Below are 24,316 nucleotides of genomic sequence, written 5' to 3'. Positions count from 1 at the left end.
GTCATTTCGGGGGGGATCGCGGGGGATCGCAGTTCCCCCGGGTGAGGTACGGGGGGCGGGGCACATGACGAAGCCCCGCCTCCTGCTTCCGGCCGCCCCACTTCCGGCCCTCATTCAGCCAGGAGGAGGCAGGAGAAGAGGGAGGGTAAGTTGCTTCCTCCCTGCCTCTCCCCACCCCTGCCTGCCTGGGGCCAGGGAGGGCCTTCGCGGGGCTTCCTTGCACTCCCGCCGGCCTTGCAGGTCCACCGCCGGGCCCCTCATGGGGCTCAGCAGTGGAGCTGCAAGGCCGGCGGCGGCCGGGACCGTTGGGGGCGGGGTGTGTGGCCTTATGACACACTTCCGGTGATGTCAGGGGGTGTGGCCTTATGACACACTTCCGGTGATGTCAGGGGGTGTGGCATATGCTAATGAGTTATGGTAATGAGTTCCCCTAGCTCTTTTTCTACGAAACGACCCCTGAGCACACTTTTGTGCCACGCTTTGTATTTCCTAGAACTGACCCAGGCACTGAAAACAAATGTCAGGACTGATATGATACCCTGACTGCCACACAGCTAAGCAACCCTTGTAAATATGGCGCCATCCCTACCAAAGTAACCTCCAGACGGCCAACATGTCATTTCAAGCACAGGCCCTCTCTCTGTGCATGCAGGAGTTGTGCAAAAGGAAGTGAGTCTCTGTAGGCGTAACTCATGTCAGCAGGACTTGGGGTGGATGGGTGGAGAAGTGGTCCCATGCACTCATGCTGCACTGGGTTGGGATGCCTTGCTGGTGCCCAGCACGCATGGTATTTATAAACCAGGACGGAGCCGATGGCTGATTATCCCGTGGTAATTAGCCCCTGACGAAGGCAAACAGCCACAGCTGTGGGGAAGGAGGGGGCCACACAAACTGGACCAGCTGTGGCAGGCGGCCCGGCTCCAATTGAATCTCTTTCGTTAAGAACTAACGAGCTGGGATGTAATTAATGGGCATAATTAACGTCCAACACGAAACACAATCGTAGATAAATATTAAACAGCTTAGATTAACCAATTCTCACTGAGTAGGGAGTAATTGGGAGGAGGGAGCAGAGAAAGGAAATTCAGGCAAAGTACAGAGCAGGGAGAGAAAAGAGAGCACACGCGCTCTTTAACGGCCATCAACTTCCTGTTTGTTGTGATTAGGGTTGCCAGCCTCCAGACAGGGCCTGGAGATCTTCTGACATTACAGTTGATCTTCAGATTACGGAGATCCATTCCCCTGGAGAAAATGGCTGCTTTGGAAAGTGGACGGCATGGCATCATACCCAGGCAGAAGCCCCTCCTCTCCCCAAATCCCGCCCTCCTTCAGGTCTCCAGCAGTTTCCCAGCCCACAGTTGGCAACCCTAGAACTTGTGACAGAACAAGTCATGTGGCATCTTAAAGACCCTTAGATTATGGTGTCACTAGGCACAGAGTCAATTTGGTGTAATGGTTAAGTGCATGGACTCTTATCTGGGAGAACCGGGTTTGATTCCCCACTCCTCCACTTGCAGCTGCTGATGTGACCTTGGGTCAGTCACAAGCTCTGGCACAGCTGTTCCTGAAAGAGCAGTTTGTGTCAGAGTTCTCTCAGCCCCACCCACCTCACAGGGTGTCTGTTGTGGGGAGGGGAAGGGAAAGGAGTTTGTAAGCCGCTCTGAGACACCTTTGGGTAGTGAAGGGCGGGGTATAAATCCAATCTCTTCTCTTCTTCTCTTCTTCTTCCTGCAACAAACACAGCTGTTGCTCCGAATTTATTGTGGGATGAGCTTTTATGGACCAGAACCTTCTGACACGACTATCCCTCAGGAATCTGTTGCCATTAAGGTTCTTGATTTAGCCATATGAAGTGAAAACATCCCCCTCATTCATTTGTTTTTCTGACGAAATAGGCTGTAGACCACAACATTTTATTACGGTTCTTGAGTTAGCCATATAAAGTGAAAACATCCCCCTCTTTCATTTGTTTTTCTGACGAAATAGGCTCTGGGCCACGTAATTTTATGCCACAATACACATTTGTTAAACTCTGAAGTGCCACAAATCTCTCAGCTGAATTTAGTGTTACAGAATTTTCTCTCCTCCACCCCCCTCTTCGACTGACATCTTCATAGTTCTCCCCTATTTTCATCTATCTCTCTTTGCCTCCTTTCTATCTCTTTATTCCTGTTCCTTTGTCATACACATTCTTCTGTGGAATTTCGGATAATCTGCCCCAATCTCCTGCCTTTCTTTCTCTTTTTTTTTTCTCCCTGGCGCTTTTGTCTGTCTAATGGTTTCTAAGCCTCGAGATGCCTAACAGCCTCTTTCTATTATCTCTGCTTGCCGAAAAGCCATCTCCTCTTTTTCTTCCTGTTGCTGGCACTCTGGGTTGCATTTCATTTTGGTTGCTGTTTCACTTGCTACTGCCCCAAATCTATGGGCCCAGGTGCCCCGTGTATGAATGAGCCAGAGAGCTCTTCTGTTGAGCCGATTTTGTATAGCCAGGAGGGGCTGAATGAGCTGGAGAGCTCTTCTGTTGAGCCGATTTTGTAATGCCCAAGACACGGCAAAGACTTTTGGCAAAGGCATTTCTCTCTGTCCTCAGCCTTCTTGAAGTGGTCCCTTGTAATAGAACAAACAGGCTGTTTCTGCCCTTCAGACTTCTAAATGTGTCCCTGTCTATTTCAGTATCGCTGATCTCTCTGTGCACCTGTCTTGTCAACAATCTTTTCTGCCAACTGCTGAATCTGTCTATACCCAGAATTACCTTTTCATTGTGTCTGTGTATCCGTGAGTCCATTCCACCCCCCCACCCCATTTACTGATCTGTCTCCATCTTGATATTTCTAACTCCCAGATAAATCGCTCTGTCTTTTTTTCTTTTATAAGAAAGTTTAGGGAACAGAGAGAACTTTCTAGATCTCCTCTTTTCTTCAGTCACCTTTTCTCTAGTATTATATCCATGTTGTGCCACAAATATTTCCACATTAACTGCTACGCGTCGCCTCTCCTCTAGCGATCTGCAGAAATATCAGTGTGGCCTCTGTATTCCTGCATCTCTCTGTATGAACTGGCCTAACTGCACATCACGTCCTCTCCCCAGCTCTGTGTGATCAAATGTGTACTGCAAGTTCTGTGCTGGGAACTTAATCCTGAGCGTACCTGGGCTTGATTTTGTTCAGGATCATGGCACACGAGGAAAGGGAGCTTACGCCACCCCCCAAACCGTTTTCACAACCCGAAGCAGCCCTGGGGGTGAGATTTTCTCCTTTGGCAGACACCCAGGTGTAAACCATCAGGGCCTGTGGTGCCCTCAGGGAACAGACAGCAACCTGTTTCAGGTTGGGGAAATGGCACGGGGGGGGGGGGAGTTGAAACTCACATTCCCTGGGTACTGTGGTCCTGATCCAAATCATGCCTGTTTGTGTTTAGGTTTAAATTCCCAGCAAAGAACTTTGCAACATATGTTCAGTTGCTTGGACCCTGGGGAAATGTAAGGTGTCGTTCATCCCCTCTATCTGATTGCCATTCCAAATCCACCTCCAGAGCTGTCTGCTTCCATGGGTCTTTCCACTTGGTCAGGCTCCTTGTGCATGAAAACGGCACAGGTGCATCTAGCTTGTAAGTGTCCTCTTAAAGGAGCATTTATGGTCTGCAGGTATTGTGTTTCTCAAGTGCTCTGAGCGGAATAATTGGGGAAGTGCAATTCTTCCCTTAGACAGCATGCAAGTTTCTCTTGTTATTGTCATCGGGAACGGGACTGCACAAGATAGGCACCGCTTGGCTGTGGGGATGAGATGTAATTTCTAAAGAGGTGTAATTTCCCCCTGCTCAGTCACATTCAGTGCCCTGCTGTAAATGCTGGGTTGGTTAAATTTCCCTGAGAATTTTACTTGGGGTAGGATTTTTGTTTGTTTAAGGGGATATGCTTGCTGCTGCCCAGCAAATGCAGCCCACTATACATCCGTTGCAAGGATGTTTTTTTTTTAATCAGGCACTCACCAATGTTTCTTCCTCCTCTAGTTAGCTGCTTGTTACATGTAGACAAAAGGTCATGCAGTTGTTGCTGAGATGGCATTAATGGAACCTTTTGGAATGGGTCAAACCGGGCTGAGGCATGCCTTAAATGCTCATGTGAAAACACTCACAAAATCAAACAAATCCCACTCTACGAAGAGGCTGTGTGTGAATATACAGGAAACATGGGAAGTTTAGTAGGAGGAAAGCAAACCGCCAAAAGTCAAGTACATATGCATGTGAACAGCCTCTACAAGAAGAAGAGAAGAGATTGGATTCATACCCCGCCCTTCAGTACCCAAAGGTGTCTCAGAGCGGCTTACAAACTCCTCTCCCTTCCCCTCCCCACAACAGACACCCTGTGAGGTGGGTGGGGCTGAGAGAACTCTGACACAAACTGCTCTTTTTCAAGGACAGCTGTGCCAGAGCTTGTGGCTGACCCAAGGTCACATCAGCCGGTGCAAGTGGAGGAGTGGGGGAATCAAACCCGGCTCTCCCAGATTAGAGTCCACGCACTTAACCACTACACCAAACAGCCTCTACAAGGGTTTCATCTCACGCGGCCTTGTTCGGTGTTTCATGTTCCCCAGTTAAAACCTATGCAAAATTACTCCAGTGTGGTGGAGTAAAGTGCCATTAAGTCGCAGCTGACTTGTGGCAACCCGTAGGGCTTTCAAGGCCAGAGAGAAACGGGGGTGGTTTGCCATTGCTTGCCTCTGTGTAGCCACCCTGGACTTCCTTGGTGGTCTCCCATCCAAATACTAACCAGGACCAACCCTGCTTAGCTTCCGAGATCTGATGAGATTGGGCTATCCTGGGCTATCCTGGTCAGGGCTACTCCAGCCTGTGGACTAAGGCTGCTGTAACTTTGCATAGGATATTCACACTGACAACGGTGTCTCATCCCCCCCACCCCCCAGGCTCTCTTCTTTCCTTAGCACTTGATGGCTCACCCAGTTTGTGAATGTGCCTTTCTCTTTCTAGAGATCCCTTCTTTGCCTGGACATTCCCCTCTCAGTTGGATTCTAAAGAGGAAGCTCAGTTTTTGTACCTGTGGCCACCCATTCATCCCTCCTTAGCCCACTGATCCATCTCCATGCACAGCCTGTCTGCTTGCCTGTCTGAATAAGAGGGGACCAGAAGATCCCTGATTAGGCAGGACTTTCCCCCCCAAGAGCTGCCCACCCCACCAGTGACATCTGCATGGGGTGGGGGAGTCCTTTCAAATTCTAAACCAGTATATTCAGTGCACCGGTACTATATGTTGTACACAGGCGTATGTAACCAAACAGCCCCACAGTAAAAAGGTAAAGGTTCCCTTGCTCGAAAGCCAGTCAAATCCGACTCTAGGGTTGCGGTGCTCATCTCCGTTTCAAAGCCGAAGAGCCAGCGCTGTCCGAAGACGTTTCCGTGGTCATGTGGCCGGCATGACTAAACAACAAGGCGCACGGAACGCTGTTACCTTCCCACCAAAGTGGTACCTATTTATCTACTTGCAGTTTCTTGCTTTCGAACTGCTAGGTTGGCAGGAGCTGGAACTAGAGACGGGAGCTCACTCCGTCATGCGGCAACTCGGGTCTTGAACTGCTGAACTACCGACCTTCCACAGCCTGCAGTTCAGCGTCTTAACCACTTGAAAATGAAGGGCATCTTTGGTAGAGGGCAATTAGAGTGGAGAATGGAGGGGAGGGGCATTGTAATCTTCCCCTGCCCATCATTTTTGGGTACTGCAAACCCCCTTCCCCAGCTCAGGGAATTCCACAGGCACCTTTCCTGCAGCTGCTTCTGCACCCTCGATTCCCTTCTCCCACACCGGCTGAATCCGCACAGAGGCTCAGCCACCCTTGTGATAAGTAGTTACCCCCTCTGAGTATGAGCAAAACTCAACTGCAGAATCTTCCCAAGAAAAAAGAGCTCTTTTTGTAGCAGGAACTCCTTTGCATGTTAGGCGACACACCCCTAATGTAGCCAATCCTCCAAGAGCTTACAGAGCTCTTCTTACAGGGGCCACTGTAAGCTCTTGGAGGATTGGCTACATTAGGGGTGTGTCGCCTAATATGCAAAGGAGTTCCTGCTACAAAAAGAGCCCGAACCCAACATACACGATTTCACCCTGGCTAAGCAAAGGGCAGTGAGGAGAAAACCATCCTGCCCCCCCCCCCCCCCCCCCCCCGTTTAGCAATCTTTCAACTCACTTCTTGATCTCCAAATACCCACTATCTTGATTTGTTATCCATCTGTCACCGCTATGTGCACCTCTTTGGTTCTTACCCGTTCATCCAACACTAGACCATCTATCTCTCCATCTATCTCTCCATCGCACATTTAGGGTGCTTCCATTTATCCAGAAATCATGTTTGGGAAATTATCTCTGTCATCATCTCTGCTAGTCAAGTTTCAAGTTTATTGCTCAGCCAATTGGCCATTACGGAGCACTAGATTAAAAAAACGAGCTCCCCAGAATTAAAAGCCTCTCTCCACCCGTCCTGAAATGGGAAAGGGGGAGGGGAAGAGATGGGTTAATGACCTTTATTTCACCTTGCCTCCCTCAACAGTTCCAGAGACCCCAGAACCACTACCCGCCTCTGAGATTTGGCACTGTTCCCAACGGGAGTACTGAGAAAAATATTCGGAACAACTACGGGGAGATGCATGAATACATGGGGAAGTACAACCAGCGCAGTGTGGAGGATGCACTCCATAACCTGAAGACGGGGTAGGTGGGGCAATTTTGTGTGGGGGGGGACAGAGTGGGATACGATGGCAGGGAGGCTCTTCTTTTACTCTGCAGCCCTTGAAAAGTTTGTTCTCATCCACGTATGGTCTACGGTTGGGCACCCATGCACCCCAGGGGCCTTTCCACACAGTCTGTTTTTTGACACAATGAAGGGAGACAGAGAGCTTGAGTTTATACTACGCGAAGGAGTCTCAGAGCATCTTACAATCCCTTTCCCTTCCCCTCCCCACAACAGACACCTGTGAGGTTGGTGGGGCTGAGAGAGCTCAGAGAGAACTGCCCTTGAGAGAACAGCTCTGAAAGAACTTATGACTGACCCAGGGTCACACCAGCAGCTGCATGTGGAGGAGTGGGGAATCAAACCCAGTTCTCCCAGATTAGAGTCCGCGCTCCTAACCACTACACCAAACTGAATGTGCAATTGTTTCTCCTTCATAGTGTATACTCTATGCATCCTTCCAGAAGGCTGTGCTTGGTGGAAGCATGGTGTTGTGGTTAAGAGCGGCAGACTCTAATCAGTGTGGTGTCATGGTTAAGAGAGGTGAACTCTAATCTGGAGAACCGGGTTTGATTCCCCACTCCTTCACATGAAGCCAGCTGGGTGACCTTGGGCCAGTCACAGTTTCTCTCAGAACTCTCTCAAGCCCCACCTTGATATTCAGTGTATGGACTCACAGGTTAAGGATTCATATATTATCAAAAAATGGGCTCCTTTTTTGAAATGGAAATTGCATTATAATGATTTGTCCGACTTTGAACTATGGGCTAATTTTAGTTTTGTTGTGGCAATTGACTAATGTTCATTTCTGTGGTCATTTAGGACCAACATGTCTGTGTATTATCATAACAGTGTAACAGATGTAGCCTGGTTGAATTTTGAGCTATATTGTTTCCTCCTCATTTGTGTATTTTTATAAGTTGATACTTGTAATTTTTTCTTCTTCGATAAAATAAAATAAAATTGGGGGGGGGGGGAAGCCTCACCTGCCTCACAAGGTGACCACTGTTGAGAGAGGAAGGCAAGGCAATTGTAAGCTGCTCTGAGACTCCTTCGGATAGTGAAGGGCAAGGTGTAAAAACCAACTCTTCTTCTTCTTCTTCTGTTGTCAGTGTTGCCCCCCAAAGAGGGTGCATTAGTTGCTGTAATCACTGCTGTGTGGAATGTGACTGTGTGAGCGCCGCAGACTATTTTATCAATTTACTTCATTGATACCCAGCCGCAGGGCTATTTTTGGGCAGGAACGCACAGGAACGGAGTTCCGGCTGGCTCCGAAGCTGACCACGCCCAGCAGACACTCATTAGCATAATAGGCCACACCCAACAGCAGAAACTCATTCGGATTGGCTATATTAGGGGCGTGTAGCCTAACATGCAAAGGAGTTCCTGCGACAAAAAAAGCCCTGGGTTTTGACCACAAACAAGGTAAACAGAATAAGAAGCAAAAGGTGGGTGTGGCTGGACGACCACACTTCTGGCAATAGGGGGCTGCGGCCTAATATGCTAATGTGCTGTGCTGTCAGGGTGTGGCCTACTATGCTAATGAGTTTCTGTTGTTGGGTGTGGCCTATTAGGCTAATGAGTTCCTGCTGGGCTTTTTCTACAAAACAAGACCTGCCTAGCCGTCATTCCTGATGGGAACCCAGAGCAGCTTACATGGTGTGTCCCCCCCGCCCCGGCCTCCGTTTTATATCCTGTGAAGCAGGTGAGGCTGAGTGTGCTTCCATGGCACAGCAGGGATTCAAACCTGGGTCTACCAGCTCTTAGTCCAATGCTCTAACCACTATACCACACTGGCTTATACTAATGGATGTTGCTTGAGACGTCACTAATGAGAACTCCTCAAGCTTCCATGCCCACACTATTTGGTAAGGTTACAACAATTTTTGCACTCCTTTGCTGTGCAGCCCCAGGGAGCCACAGCTTTGTCTAGCCTTGGTGGCCCTGTATGCCAGCAAGAGGGTGCCCCCACTGTTCGCCACAGCAGTGCTCCCAGGGACTCCGGCGGCCTCGTTTCACAAGCAATCCGCATAAGAAGTCCACAGTGAGGCATAAAGGCGAGATTAAGCTGCACAGTCATGCTGTTAACTAGACTTGTATCTGGGTCTTTTGCATGTGAATTCGTGGGCTGTGTACTTGTGTGCATTTGTGACTTTAATTGTAATTGAGAGGGGAGTGCGTTATGCCTTGGCCTGTGTGAGAAGCCTTGGGGTGGGGGGGGGAATTCCCGATGCTTTTGGAGCTGCTGCTGCCAAGACTGCCACCAATTTAAAAACTATCTGGGTGATGAAATATGACTTTCTGTTTAATCCTATGGATGCAAGATTACCCCATATACTGTGCTAATTAACCCAGAATAACAGCAACCCCCCTGGTTCTGTACTCATAATAATGTATAAAGGTTGAAATCCCTACCCTATACAGAAACACGTATTAAGGCAGTACGAGTAAAGCTAGTTTTCAGCCATGCTCCTATACCTGCAGTCAGGGTGGTTCAAAGCGGGGACAAATCCTGGTTAGGTGGAATTTGAGGTTGTGCCCTAAAGTGGGTAGTATTATGCGACGGTCAGTTACTTGACTGCTCCACAGAGTTCTTTCAGATGACCCAGACTTAAGAAGCCAGTGTGTTCCACCAAGCTCCTCCTATAATAGGCCTGATTCCAGCCTGCTTCAAACCATAACCAGGTTCCATTCCTCACTCACCAGATTCCCACAAACTCTGGCCCAGGCATTTGCCTTGGTTCTGCCTGCCCTGACTCCACCACTGGCCAAACGTCCTGGCCTCTGAGAAGGAAGTCATAGGGTGGGTTCCACGCAGGGATTTTGCCCTCTGCGATGCCCGTCTTTTGGGGGGAACCTCTATACATGGTTGTGCTCATCATGAGCATGACTCAAGGGTCTCCCAAGGCTTTCCCTTTTAAGGCGGAGCAAAGGCGAAACCTCTCTTGCTCCAACTTGAAGGGGAAATGATGGGGCAGTTCTGGTCAGTGGAGCTTTAGCTCTGTTCTCCTCCTTCAGCCCTTTAATGGGCTTTCTTTTTGTCCACAGCTGAGCCACAGTATCCCTTTAACCACGGCTCATCTGTGAATGAGAAAGGGTGGGTGGGTGCCAGGTGAGACTGTGAGATTGTTTTCTCCAAGGCGCTTCTGTGCTGAGGGGGACGAGTGGGGATGGGGACCAGTGTTCCTTCTAAGCTGAGTTAGTGTGAGCTAGCTCACAGTTTTTTTAGCCTCCGGCTCACACGTTTTTGTCTTAGCTCAGGAAGGATGGGGCTCCAGAGCAAACTAATTTATGCAGCAGCCAAATCACTCACTCACAGCTTTGATGCCAGTAGCTCACCAAGTAGAATTTTTGCTCACAAGACTCCCCCATTCCCACCCGTCTCCACTCTGTTTTCTGCTGCTTCTACAGCCGGGGCACCAGTTTGCACGTTCATGTGGAACGCCTGTCAAGCTGGAAGGTACCTTGGAGGCAATCTAGCTGCCCTCTTTTCAGTGCAGGACTGTGCAACTACAGCATCTCCGACAGACAGCCATCCAACCTCTGCAGTGACAGAGAATCCACCACCTCCTGAGGCAGTCTGTCCCACCACTGAATAGTTCTTACCGTCAGAAAGTTTCTTCAGCTATTTAGCTGAAATTTCCTTCCTTGTAATTTCTGTTAGGTTTGGCCCTGGCCCCTACCCCACGGATCAAGCAAAACGAGTCTGTTCCTTTGCCCTCCAATATCTGAAGGTGGTGATCAGGCCTCTCTTTAGTCTTCTCCAGGCGAGACACACCCCGTTCTTCAGCCCGATAGGGCTGGGTTTCCAGAGCCCTCGCCATCACGGGGACATGCTTTAGTTTGCTGATGTCCTCGTTTGTGGATGTTATTTTAAATTCAGAAGTTTGCAATCTGTAAAACAGATGGGGAACCAGATGTATCCCCCTCCACATTATTATCTGGCTGTTTTGTGATTCCCCTCCTGGCTTCCATGTTGGGGCCCTAGCTTTCCTGTGAACTGCCCCAGCCCCAGCTCTGGGGGCCGTTCCAAGTGTGGCGGAGTTTCAAAGGGTCTGTCTGTACCTGCAGCCTTCTTAGATCTTTGAGTCCTTTCTCTTGTTGTCCTCGCATGTCCTCGGCTGTCTTAAGTGCTTCCCTTCCTGCTCTTATCAGCAGGGGCTGCTCTTTTAACTGTTTGAGGGGACTTAGGTTCTGGCTTGTGTTTAAATAACACGCCACCACTGGTCCGTCCATCTAGCTCAGGACTGTCTACCCTGGCAGCGGATTTCCAGCATCTCAAGCAGAGAAGGGGTTTTTTTGCAACAGCTGCCATCTTTTGACGGGAGATGTCAGGGATTAATCCTGGGGCTGTCTGCATGCCATGCATGTGCTCTACCACTGAGCAGAGTTTATTTCTTTATTTAATACATTTCTAGGCCCCCTTTCTCCACTGGCGTGGGCTCAAGGCAATTAATTGTAATCAGTGTGATTACAACTACAGGGTGAACCCCTTGTAGCAGAGGCCTCCTGCTTAAAAAGACCTAATTAACACAGGTGTGTCTAACCGTGTACTGGATTGGCCAGTTAGTATGGCCGTAAAATAGACTGAACAAGAAAACATCAGAAGGGGGGGGGGAGTTCACAGAACTCAGCTGTAGATGGAGATTGGTTGAATAGGTCAAATGTGTATATAATTAGGGGGGGAAATAAAGGGGGAAGGGAAAGCTGCAGCAAAGATGGAAAAAGAATGGCTGGGAGGAGAGGCTTTCTAAGCAGGAGAGGTTTTCTGTCCTTATAGGCCTCTCCAGTGTATCTCCCATGCCACGTACACTATGGCTAGAAACTAATTGTTTTAACTGGCAGAGATAAATCTACTGCATATTAAAATCCCTGTGGTCTGCTTAACTGGCAAATGTGAGGACAAGCAGAGGCCTGGCACTCTTGAAGGACTCACTGCGGTACAGACTGCACAACTGGGCCAGGCCCCCCTCCCATGACAGTTTGATGACAAAGAAGAAACGTAAAGATGGTTTTTCTTTCCAGTTGGTTAACCAAACTAGCCATCATTTTGCCTGTCATAAGACCTATGACTTTCTATCTAACAACAATATGCAACCAATGCTGACAGTAGTCTGTTGAAATCATTGTCCATACATTTTTTAAAAACCTGACTTTTCCACAGTACTGCTGGGTCTTGAATAGAATTCCCAACACTACCTAGGCAAATGCCAGGAGATCTGGGGGGCAATACCTGGGGAGAATGCGATGTCACTTCTGGGTGACACTGTAGGAATTTTCCTTAATCTCTGTGGTAAAGACCATAGAGATTGGTGGAAATTCCTAGAGTGTCATTTTAGGGGCCGTTTTTCTCCAGCTCCTCAGTTTCTCAAGGGTGGGAAAATGGGGGTGGGGAATTCCTCACCAGACCCAAACAATTGGGAAGTTTAGTCTTGAACCTGTTTATTTTAAAGTTATTTTTGGTTCCATCATCCTATTGTGATATATAAAACCCATGAAACATGGCCTGTCCTTCAAACAACAAGTGGTAGCATTTGCTTGTTCAACCATCAGCTGTCTCTCAGTTAAAGGAAACTGCCCCCCTCCATCACAATTCTCAAAAAGCTTCCTTCGCTAGCTTTGCATTATGAATAAGTAGTTAGGTCTAAATCCACTAGAAGCCCAATAAATCAAATATGAAGCAATCTTTAATCAGCTGCCTACTTGCACCTTAATTTCCATTTATCTGCCTCTGCCTGTCTTGTCTGTCTGTCTGACTGACTGCAGGAAGCTGGATGCCTTCATTTACGATGCAGCCGTCCTAAACTACATGGCCCGCAAGGAAGAGGGCTGTAAACTGGTCACCATAGGAAGTGGGAAGGTCTTTGCCACCACTGGCTACGGCATTGCGCTGCAGAAGGGATCCAAGTGGAAACGGCCCATTGACCTGGCCCTCCTCCAGTTTCTGAGTGACGGTAAAGCCTATCCACATGCCCGGTTCTGGGGGGGAGTAGTGGGAAGGCGAGCTGGAAGCCAGGATTCCTGGGTCCCGTGCATAAGACATTGGGTGTGGGGAGCAACATCCAAAGTGCCTGGTACTGGTTTCTTTAGCAGACGTGCCTCTCTCCTCACAATAGATCAGAGCTGAAAGGGGGGGGGGAAGAGGGCGCTTTGGAGCAGTGGTGTCTCAGATTAGGGATGTTTGTTACTTTTGGTATTGAGCCTGCCTGGCAGGGAGGGCAGGATATAAATTGAAGAAAATAAACAAATAAATAAAAAGTAAAATTGGTGTGTGCTCCATAGAAATTGGGTTGCCGGCTCTGGGTTGGGGAATTCCTGGAGATCTGGGGATAGAGCATGCGGAGGATTGGAGGATATGATGTCATAGAGTCCACAGCCCAAAGCTATCCCTGTTGTCTGGAGATCAGTTGTAATTCCTAGATCTCCAGGCCCCACCTGAAGGTTGGCAACTCTATAAGCAACGGTTCCAAATAAGGTGCGTCGAGCACCTGGGCCTCGGCCATTCAGACACTCTCCCATTCATCTTTTTACCTCCTCAGACCCCCCCGCCCTAGTGACCAGGCCAAATCCTTTCCATCGACTGTTTGGATTGGTTAACGGGAACCTCCCTCTATTAAAACGGAGCCTGGAAACATGAAATGTTCCTTTCTGTTAGCTGAAAGTGGGTTATGATCCACCAGGTGACAAGATTTTGAATTTTACTCAGCAAGGATTAGTTTCCTTTTAACACTCTTTAACAGCCTGTTTGTGTTTAAAATTGAGTTAGCTGAAATATAGGATTATATAGCATTGTGTGCTCCCCACTTCCAAGCAGTGAGTAGTCCAGAGTTAGCGCTATGTGATTCAGTTTCCTTAGGATGCAAGCACGTTAGAGATATAGTGCATCTTTGTAATATCAGTTTAACTTATAAGCGGTGTTCCCTCTAAGCTGAGTTAGTGTGAGCTAGCTCACAGTTTTTTAGCCTCCGGCTCACACATTTTTGTCTTCGCTCATGAAGGAGGGCTCCAGAGTAACCTAAGTTATGCAGTAGCCAAGTCGCTCGCTCACAACTTTGATGCCAGTCGCTCACAAAGTGGAATTTTTGCTCACAAGACTCCACAGCTTAGAGGGAACATTGCTTAAGTATACACACAGAGAGCATAGAGGAAGCAAGAGGCACTCCTGCAGCAGGCAGAAAAGCTGTTAAACCTGCTACAGGTTCTCAGAGAGAGCCCCTGCACCTTGAGATGTTTCACCTTCAGCCAACTCCCTTCCCCACATCTCGGTTCAGAACGGCAAAGTACCTTCTTGCCATCTCTGTTCTTCCCCAGACTCTTGTGGATGTCACATTTCCAGGGCTGGAAAGAGACTCATTGCCATTAAGGATTATTAAAACCATTCTGTCAAGTCCCTAATCACTCATCAGATCTGTCAGGCAAAATCACACAGCAACAGGCAAGTTTGTGCTAATCAAGACAGTCAAACTCATAACAAAAATGTGATTTTCCTCTCCCTAGCGTTGCATGTTCATGTGTAAAGGGATGCCACAGTAACAGGCTTTCTCCAGAGCCCCAGAAGAACGACTTCTCCCCCTCCCCCGTGCGCCCCATCACTAATGCTTGAAGACGAGCACCAAAACCCACAGCAACCATCGGCACATTTATGCATGTATGTGACCAAAACATGGTATTCTATTCTGGATTAATCAATCCAGAGGAGAAGTGCTCATGCACTCTAGCCTGGGATGATTGGGAGCAAAGACTCCTGTACCTCCTGGGAGAGAAGCGAGCTCCAGTGGGGCTAGACGCAGCGCGAAGGGAATAGGAGACAGACATCCAGCCTTCTATTTCTAGCTTCGGGGATAATGAACAGACACGGTTTCTGGTGTGTTTGATCTGAGCAGAGGAACCTGGATTCTGTCTCTGCTGCTGCTAATGGGCTCAGTCTGAGGCTCTAATTGCTGTTAGCCAACAGACTCGCTTCTCTTTATAGTCCTGGCGGACTGGGGATGCCCAGGGGGAAACGGGACACGGGGCTTTCCTTCCCGCCCCAGGGCATGCCAGTGGATTGGCGGGACGGGCCAGCCCATGTCCAGGACACTTAAAAAACCGCTTTGTTTTCCCCCACATCTGTAAGCTGAATGAAAATGTGCACTGAAGGAAGCGTTCATTCTGCTTAAAAAGGGCCATGTCCAGTGTTCTGTACTGTATTAACAACATTCAGAACTGAAGCCTTCCAGACTCCAAGGCGTTCTTCATGCCATCTGTAAAAAACTCATTCAGATCATGATGTGTAAAGACTGTGTGTGGGAGAGACAAGGGTACTTCATAGATTATGGGAGTGGTGCAGCGAGGGTCCAAAATGTAGGAAAATGTCAACATTTGCATATAAACTCCAGTTGAACTTTATGAATGCCCAAAACATAAATCCGTTGCCCCATTTCCCAGGCATTCCCAGTCATGGAGACTGCCTGCGTTCACTGAGTTGGGGAGAGTCTCATAATTCAGCTTGGATTTTCAACATCCACATGTGACCAGATTTCAGATACTGACCATAACTCGTACTAGAAAGTGTGTTGGCTTTTGCATAGTCTGTAATCCTTGATTATTAAAATTTGTGCATAAAAATAAAGCATGCACAGTCAACACACATCTGTAGATACAATCCATGTTGAAACCTTACTCCAGAGTATAGCTCACAGGAAGGTAGAAATTATGCTTCTACTGTGAATGTATATAATACATATTACTCCGTCCACTGTTTAGCACATTAATGTATAGCTGTGTTAGATACATACATATTGAGGAGTGATGGAGTATGTTATACACACACACCCTCTGTGCTTGGTATGCACTTTAGAGAACCTCTGGTTTGGGTATGAGAAAGTACACCTGCACAGTGTTGCAAGCTGCCAGCAGCTTATTTGAGGAGGGGGTGAGAAATAATTGCCTAGCAACTCACCCATCTGTCAAATGATTATACCTGGGCTACTTTTTATACTACAAACACAAGATGTTAATATTATGCTTTAATTAAGATTGGGAAAACTACCAATTCTGGCTCCTAAACGACACTAGGATCCCTAGGTGTGCACAGATAGTGATGGGGTGACTATTCTGCCTTTTCAGTACATATCCTATGAGCCAAACTGGGAAAGAGCTGGCCATCTTCCCTCCCCTTCCCAACTCCCACGTCCAGGTTCTGTCCTGTTGCTAGGTGACCGTAATCTCTGTGGCCCTTGAGACCTCAGACTCCTGTACCTCCTGAGCTCCTGTCACTCCTGAGCTCTTAGGAAGAGGGCACCTGCCCTGAGACGGTTTGCTGGGAGGGCGGGGTATAAATACGAATAATTAATAAATAAATAAATTCACTGGGAGAAGGGAAGAAATGCCCAAAGGGAGAGGGGCTGAAGAGAGGCACGTCTCCTAGGTTCCCTTTCCTCCTCGCCCCCATCCCCACCCCCTCCTCTCTTTCAGATGAGATTGAGTTGCTGGAGCGCCTGTGGCTGTCCGGAATCTGCCACAACGACAAAATCGAGGTGATGAGCAGCAAGCTAGACATCGACAACATGGCTGGGGTCTTCTACATGCTCCTTGTGGCCATGGGGCTGAGCCTGCTGGTCTTTGCCTGGGAACACCTCATTTACTGGAAGCTGCGACACTGTATGAGGCACACGGGCCGGCTGGACTTCCTTCTTGCCTTCAGCAGGGTAAGGCTGCCAGGCAAATGGAGCCTGGCTCTGCATCCGCCTATATACTCACCCACAAAGCTACTTGTTTTTATCACAACCATAAGCAACCTCAGCAGAGCTCTTTGTCGTTCCCTGTACCTAAATTTTGAAAAACTGGCTAATAGATACACATTTGATTAATTTTCATGGATTGTGTTAGACACCTTGGAACAAAATTTAAAATTTTCTTCATCCGTAGTATACAATGTATCCACCTCTGCCTACAGTGTATCCATCCTTCCCTGTCCCTACCATGTTAACCCATAGGTACATACAGGCATACATCAGTTGTGCAGTGGAGTTGTTGTTGAATCCTGTTCACTGCACGCTGTTCACATGAACAGGTTTCTCTTCAAGACTGAATTTGGGGAAAGTGGCTCTGTCAGTTTGCAGGATAAGACTGCTCTGCACAGTACTGATTGGCTAGTACCCGAACTGTCACAAACCAACCTCCCAGGACCAGGAGTGATTTTAACTTTGAAAAGAATATATAAGTCCTTTGGGGGGAGGGAGTGATGAACAATTGTTCAATTGAATGAATGTGCACCCTTTGCTTTAAGGGGGGGGGGGCAGACAACTTGCTTGGAAAAAATGAGGGAAGCAAGTACCAGATTGAATCAGCATTCAGTTTACTGATTAACACAGCCACATACGGCTGGACTCTCTCTACGGGGAAAAAACTTGCAGTAAACCCTATTTAATGAGCGTCCATATGCTGCCCCAGTCTTTGACTTGAAAGCTGAGTCCCCAACACCCAGAAGTGCTGAGCTATGGGAAGAGCTGTGGGGCCTTCTTGAGGAGGGAATGTGAGCTCTCCACTGTGGATTTCAACAAGTCACAAGCCTTTTACACAATGCTTTTGGCTCCCAAACAAGGAAACCTGGGAGCTAAGGGTTCTGCGATGGGGCTCGGCATCCCTAGCAGAGTACTCCTTTTGCTATATGACTGCAGTTCCTGGAGAACGGGGTGGGGCACGGGGGGAATCAGGGCAGTTAAAGCAGATCTGAGACAGATTAAATCTGTGGTGTAGTTGAGCAGTGTTAATGGGCTATCCCCCTGGCGTTTCAGGCAGATTCTCATGAGCTGTGGCGTATATTGTGTTCCGTATAGTTCTCATTTGCATATGTCGATCACGTCCCATGAAGATTAAAAACCGCCTGCCGCCTTGCGCCGAAGAGTGAAGATTTTAAAACACAAGACTCAGTTGGGCGGCAAAGATCCCACACCGCCCTCTGATTCCCCTGCCCGTTTCTTCTGTCTCCTTTGCATTCTTTCTTGCCCTTTGCGATGTCAATCTGTCCATTTGTATTTCTCCTGGCTTCCTGCTTTCAGTGTCCCCTCCTTTCTCCTCCTCTCCACGCACTGCCAGGGCGATCCTTCTCTAGAATCAGTGACCTACAATGAAGGACAAGTTCAACGGCACTGGGTGGGAGGGAAGAACACTGTGTCAGTAGCAGAAGGTCGTGTACGGTGGGAACTGATGCGGCTTAAAAGTCTAGGGCGAGGCAGGTATTGCGGGGGGCGGGGGGGGGGAGTTGTGGGCTTGTGGAGCCCCAAAGCATCCAACCAGCATATTATACAAGAGTTCTTTAGGATGGTATTTCTCAAACTTGGGTGTAAATACTGAAGACTCGGTTCCCATAGCGTGGGCATGGACCCACTGCAGTGAAGAACCCACGAGCCAGTGTTCCCTCTAAGCTGAGTCAGTGTGAGCTAGCTCACAGTTTTTTAGCCTCCGGCTCACACATTTTTGTCTTCGCTCAGGAAGGAGGGCTCCAGGGCAAACGAATTCATGCAGTAGCGGAATCGCTCGCTCACAACTTTAATGCCAGTAGCTCACAAAGTAGGATTTTTGCTCATAAGACTTCACATCTTAGAGGGAACATTACCCACGACTGCTTCAGGCTTAGTGATCTGCTCCGGGGAGAGAAGGCATGTCGCGGCCAGAGTGTTCCAGGTGAATGGTGTGTATGTATAGAAACTGGGCAGAGGGGTAAAGTACGGGGAGTGGAAGACAAGAGTGTGGGGAGGAAGCGGCACACAGGCAGGCTTCCCTACTGAAGTGTCGAGGTTGTGTCATTTTAGCACACAAGCACAATTCCATAAACCCTTGCAAGAGTGCTTGAGGATGCCATACCAAGAACCTGGAGAGGGGGACATCATACCTGCAACGCCTTTGCATGGAGATAACAGAAACATCGACAAAAGGCGCTTTGCAAGCAGCATGCAATTCGGATGACTTCTCCTCCCACCTGCACAGATCTCTTCCCCCAAGTGTGCCAGCCTTGTAGCACTACCGTTCGTAACTGCCTCGTGACACTTCCTAGAAGGGGCCGTGGCTCAGTGGGACAGCATCCACTTGGCATGCAGAAGGTCCCGGGTTCAATCCCCAGCACCTCCATTTAAAGGATCTGGCAGTAGATGATCTGAAAGACCTCTAACGTGAGCACTTGGGAGAGCTGCTGTCAGTCTTGAGTGCTGACTCTGATGGACCGACAGTCTGATTCAGTACTGAGCAGCTTCATGTGTCTCACACCAACCACTCCTCTTCTTGGGCTACAGTTCCCAGAGCCCCCTTCTTAATCCCTCTTTCTTTCATTCATTCTAGGGCATGTACAGCTGTTGTAGTAGTGAAGACCCCAAAATCCAAGACCAGCAGCAGCTGCCCATCTTGAACCACAACTATGGGCCATCACGAGGTGGAGCGCCAGCATTGCCCAGTCCCCCTGGGCCACCACTTCCCTGTTCCAGCTTCCTGCCTCGAGAACGCCGAATTGTGGAACGGTGGCGCCACGCCCGCAGCCCTAATTGTTACAAGGACCTGTACCCTCCGACACCTGCAGAGCTCCCCACAACCAAACCTCCACGCCACAGCCTCAAGAGCCCTTTCTCCGATGGCTTCCACCGCTTCTATGGTCCCATTGAACCCGAAGGGCTCTCTGACCACGTCGGTACCAAAAAGATGGCACCCTGTCAGCTCTCACCGCCACCACCCACCCGGGGACTCGAAAACCCACCCTCTTATTTTGCCATTGTACGTGAGAAAGATACTCCCGACATGCCCCCAGTAGCATCCGGTTGGCAACGCAAATCGCTTCGTGGATTGTACGAAAGTTTCCAAGCTGGGAAAGCGGCCGGCCGGGCCCCGGAGGTGAAGAAGTACGACGGGCCACCGAGCAGTTACACAGCCAAGAGCCCTTGCGAACTGGAACGGGGCAGCAGCCGGCCTTTCAGCAAGGAGCGGGGCCGGTACGGCTACACGAGGCTGTCCTACGAAGACGAACGCTCCCCACCCGTCCCCCGTTACCGGCATGCCGAAGAGACGTCTCTGCCACGAGCTGAGCCAGAAGCCAAATGCCCAGCCTCAGCAAGCCGCGAAAGGGGCTCCCGAGCTCACATTTGCCGTAGCCATTCCCATCCACTCGCCGTAGGTGCCAGCTTGCGCAGCCAAAGTCATTACGTGGACTTTTCCGACTCGGATTCCGACATCTGTGAGAGGGACAGCGACGGCCACAGCTGCTGGTATCAGTCGCCGGATTATTTCTGCACCTACCCATCCCGGGAGAGGCAGCTGTTTGCCACACACAAGCCCCTGCACTACTGGTCAGCTGATAAGTTGGCAAAATGCCACGGATGCCACGGCCCCTGCCAGCATTGCCTGAGCTTGGAAATGCTCCCACCACCCACTCCACCGTGCCGCAAGGAGGCCTTGCGCTATCCCGAGGAGCGTCTGGAGCGCCGGCTGGACTGGGAGCACCGCCACTGTAGCGTCTACGGTTGCCTGGCTCCTCGGCACCGCCACGGCTTCCACCGACGCTACCATCACCATTCCTGTGACCTGGGGCCGACTGGCGGAGTCCTTCATCCCACCTCCCGCAGCCTGGAGGACCTCAGCTCCTGCCACATGATGCGCTGTGGGGCCTCCCATCGGCACCCGGGGGGCTTTTCCCCCGACTGGCTGCCGCGCCGGGTGAGCCGAAGCGGGGAGCTTTTTGCTCGGCGTGGGTCTGCCCATTTCTCCAGCCTGGAGTCGGAGGTATGACCAGCAACAGGTGGGGTGGGACTGGGGTGGGGGGTGGGGAGAGAGGCTTCAGATGGGACAGCAGAGAAAAGACTGCACTGTAGCTCAGCCCACAGAGTGGGGACTGAGATGGAGGAGATGGTGCTGTTGCCCGAACCAGGGTACAGAGGTAGTACCGCGAAGATGACCACGGAGAGGGGGAAGCAGAACAGTGCCACAAATGAACCCACCAAGGCAAAGGGCAAGCCACAGAGGCCACCAGGAAGATACGGGATAGTGCCACACCTCCCTGCCACAGAAAAGGGGAATTTTTTAAACCAAAAGAGTTACCCGTTAATCCTACCGTGGCAACTGGAATCATAACTAATCCCATAGAGCTGAACAGAAGGGGGAGTGGAGAGGATCTTTCAGAGAGGGGCAACACCGTGCTACTGCTATCCCAAGTGCCGCCAGAGTAGCTCCCTGTGACAACATGCCCCGTGTCCCTTCCACCAGCCAACTTACAGCAGGAGGTAGAAGGGAGCTGTTCCCTCCTGTTTCTCCACGACAGACCTTTTATATCCAGAAAAAAGGGCTTTCCTGCCACCCTGTGGCACACTGATGGGGTGGGTTCCTGTGGCCAGTGGCATTTGGCTACTGCAACTGCGGGGCTGCTACTCTCTGAATAAGAGAGGGCCACTGCAGACGAACCAGTCGTGAAGATCCAGGACTCTGTGTCCCCCGAACAGAATGACAGCAGAGGAAAAGTGCCATTGGTCGTGCTCCGGGAGCGAGGAGAGGGGGGGAAAGAACCATACAACTGTTTGAACTTCTGGGCGGGAGGGGATGTTAGGAGACAAAACTGTGACTTTGTTCAACAGAAAACTGTGATATTTTTCCTGCACATTCTCCGCTTCCTCTTGTCCCTTCTTTCTTTTCTCTGCTCTTCTCACTCATGTTTCTCCTTTCTCCTTTTCCTCTGCTTTAATCTTTCAGTCATGTCCCCCCCCCACCCCCCAAAGACCAAAACCGAATATCACGCAAACACATGTCATGGTCTCTAAAACACAAACTCTTACACTTGCCCGTCAAGCGCTGGATGAAAACCACATAAATGGATTGCGAGTACAAAAGGACCTGTTGTGGGAAACGCTACACCAGATATTCAGTCTTGGTGCGCTGCAGTTCCACCAGTGCAGAAAATGACGTAAGACGTAAGGTGGTTCTTTAGATCAAGGGGGCATCCTCATTTCAACCCATCCGAAACAAAGCCAATAGAATAACATCCTCATTAGATACATAAAATGCTGTGTATTACCATAACTGAGATTACCGTACACTGTCTTAACGCTGGTCTCTCTGAACTGTTTTGGACGGCTACCGAAGTGGGAACAGAGGGAAAGGTGAATGACTTCTCCATCTTTCCTCTGCACCTCCCATGTGAATGGAGAGTTAGGGACCTCCCATGTTGTGGGATCATGAGGGACAAATTATGTGTTACAGTTTTGATGAGTTAGGTCTGGGTTTCCCAGGCTCAACTCGTGTGCCACCGTAGCCACCCAGCAGCTGTAGGGAACAGTGTCTTTAAAAGAAGAGGAAAGCCCAAACAGGCTTCCAATGGCACCGCAGGAGGAAGAAGGGCTCCCTCCCCCCCAGTTTCTTGCAGGAAAATCATCCGGGGGGGAGTTATTTTGCTGATTTTGCTACTGCATACCAACGCTCCCTTCTAAGCTGTGGAGTCTGGCGGGCAAAAATTCTACTTTGTGAGCTACTGGCATTACAGTGGTGAGCGAGCGATTTGGCTGCTGAAAAAATTAGTTTGTTCTGGAGCCCTCCTTCCTGAGTTGAGACAAAAGTGTGTGAGCCGGAGGCTAAAAACTGTGAGCTAGCTCGCATTAACTCAACTTAGAGGGAACACTGCTGCATACGGAGTAGTCTGAGCATGTAGAGCAGCAAAATTGATGAAATAACCCCCCCTCCCAGTATGGTTTTCATCCAGGAAAACAGCTTGGGAGGAGAGACAGGAGGGCCCCCCCCCCACCGTGCATTCTGAGCCCATTTGGGTAGTCCCCCGCAACTGCTGTGTGTCTGTGGGCCACGCAAATCGGGTCCAGGGAAGCCACACTAAACTCATTAAAAACGGTCACCTCTAATTTGGCCCTGACGAGTGTGCTTCCAATGCAGGTGCATCTTGTGCAACTTCTCATGGAGGAAATGTGCAAGTCCATCCTTTACAGGAGACCCCAGGGGAGTGGAAACCTGTTCTCAAAACCAGCCCAAACCCTCAAGTCTTACAGTGTGTACCAGCAGTGCTCACACTTGGAATGTGGTAGGCTCCCGTGGGGGAGACTCTCTCTTAATACGAAGAGCCAAGAAGTTCTTGTTCAGACTAAGCGAGTAACAGGTCTCAAGTTAACTGTAGCTTTTTTACCCAGCTCGTGACTGATCTGTGCAATTCACCGTCACAGGGTGTGCCTGTCGCCCCGTGATCTTTTTTTGTTGTTGTTCTTTAAAGAAGAATTAGATCACCCTATGAAAAGTAGCAATATACAAATGGCAAGTATAGGTAGCATAAGACAGGGGGATGCTCAGAGCCAGAACCCAAGAGGTGAACCCAAGAGTAGTCTATTTGCACCTGTGATGCTGGCATTTTTCCTAAAGCAAGAGCGTGTACCATTAAGCCCCCGGACAGGTAAGATGGGTTAAGTCTTGGGAGCGAACGAGATGTAATGGTGGCAAACCCCTGCGTTACACCAAATCCCCATAAAGTAAAAAGAGGGAGGGGATTTTTCTCCCGGTGGCCTCCAAGACATAATCCCTACTGAAAGCAAAATGGCGCTGCAGAGAAACACTATTGGGGGGGGGGTGTGTTCAGCTTCCTCTTCCTAACTGCCAGGCTGTACTTCTAAATCAGCCTCCCTGCCAACCCCCCACCCCGCTTTACAGGAGTTTAGCATGATTCACGTGCTCACACTCAGCAGAGCAGATTCTCTGGAGCTGCAGCATAGATATTTCCTAAACAAACCGTCATTGTCGGGTTTGCCCCTTCCAGCAGCCTAGAAAATGGGAGCGGTATGGAAACCAAAGAGGCCATGTTTTTTAAAGAGCCTTAGTAGGCCTGCCCCAGTCTAGAACCTTTTGCCACTCATCACTCACAGAGATGTGCCCAGGGCTGTGTGCGCTGCGCAATTCCACCCAAGTGCAAAAGTTAGGCATCAGCGTTGATTTTTGCATCCCGAGAATCTGAGCATTCATATCTCCGGGTTTTGTGGCTGCAAGACAGGATTTAAAACGTGTTGTCAACATCCGGGGAACTCTCTCAAGTGAATGTGAGTCTCTCCGTCAGATTTCCAGGTGCTGGGGGCCCCCGGAGCTTTAATGTCCCCGTGTAGCTTTTTGTTCTTGCCTTTGACTGGCAGAACCAATAATGCAATATAAGCCAAAAAAGCTGCTGACTTCTTTCATCAGCATAACCACACTTAATAGTTATGCTTTTCTTGGTGCATAAAGATGGGCTAACTTGGGCAAAGAGGACACAGAAGCCTGGCCCTTACATGGGGCACAACAGGCCCAGGGTCTGACCCAGTAAAGCTGCGTGCTCTCGCTCGCTCTCCTTTCTTCCTCACGCTTGTTTGAAGTGCTGTGTTCAGGTTTGAGCAGCTCGGTTCCAGTCAGATGTTGACAAACGGAAAGAAAAATTGGAGGAGAGCTGCGAAGATGATCAAAGGTCTGGAAGGCAAGTCGTACGTGGAAACGCTGAAGGAACTAGGTCTGTTTTGCCTAGAGGAAAATCAGAGGGAGGGAGGGGGGTGGGGAGGCAGGAAAAAGACATGTTGACCATTTTCAACCAGCTGTTTCTGGGGCAGCCA

The 24,316-nt window shown here is 49.5% G+C and overlaps 1 protein-coding gene across 1 annotated transcript in view; it reads left to right on the top strand.

The window, feature by feature from the left end:
- GRIN2D (glutamate receptor, ionotropic, N-methyl D-aspartate 2D) overlaps window positions 1–21,077 on the top strand; it is a 34,761-nt gene extending 13,684 nt beyond the window's left edge. Inside the window, 4 exon segments of the mRNA XM_015414425.1 lie at window positions 6,558–6,718; window positions 12,504–12,691; window positions 16,194–16,426; window positions 19,056–21,077. Coding sequence (XP_015269911.1) covers window positions 6,558–6,718; window positions 12,504–12,691; window positions 16,194–16,426; window positions 19,056–20,489 — 2,016 coding nt within the window. The 3' untranslated portion in view covers window positions 20,490–21,077.
- Window positions 21,078–24,316: the final 3,239 nt, after the last annotated feature.

This window comes from Gekko japonicus, unplaced genomic scaffold (assembly GCF_001447785.1).
Source record: "Gekko japonicus isolate JY-2015 unplaced genomic scaffold, Gekko_japonicus_V1.1 scaffold243, whole genome shotgun sequence".
Classification (NCBI taxonomy): Eukaryota; Metazoa; Chordata; class Lepidosauria; order Squamata; family Gekkonidae; genus Gekko; species Gekko japonicus.
The sequence above is the reverse complement of the archived record's forward strand: the minus strand, read 5'-3'. Positions and strand labels throughout refer to the sequence as shown.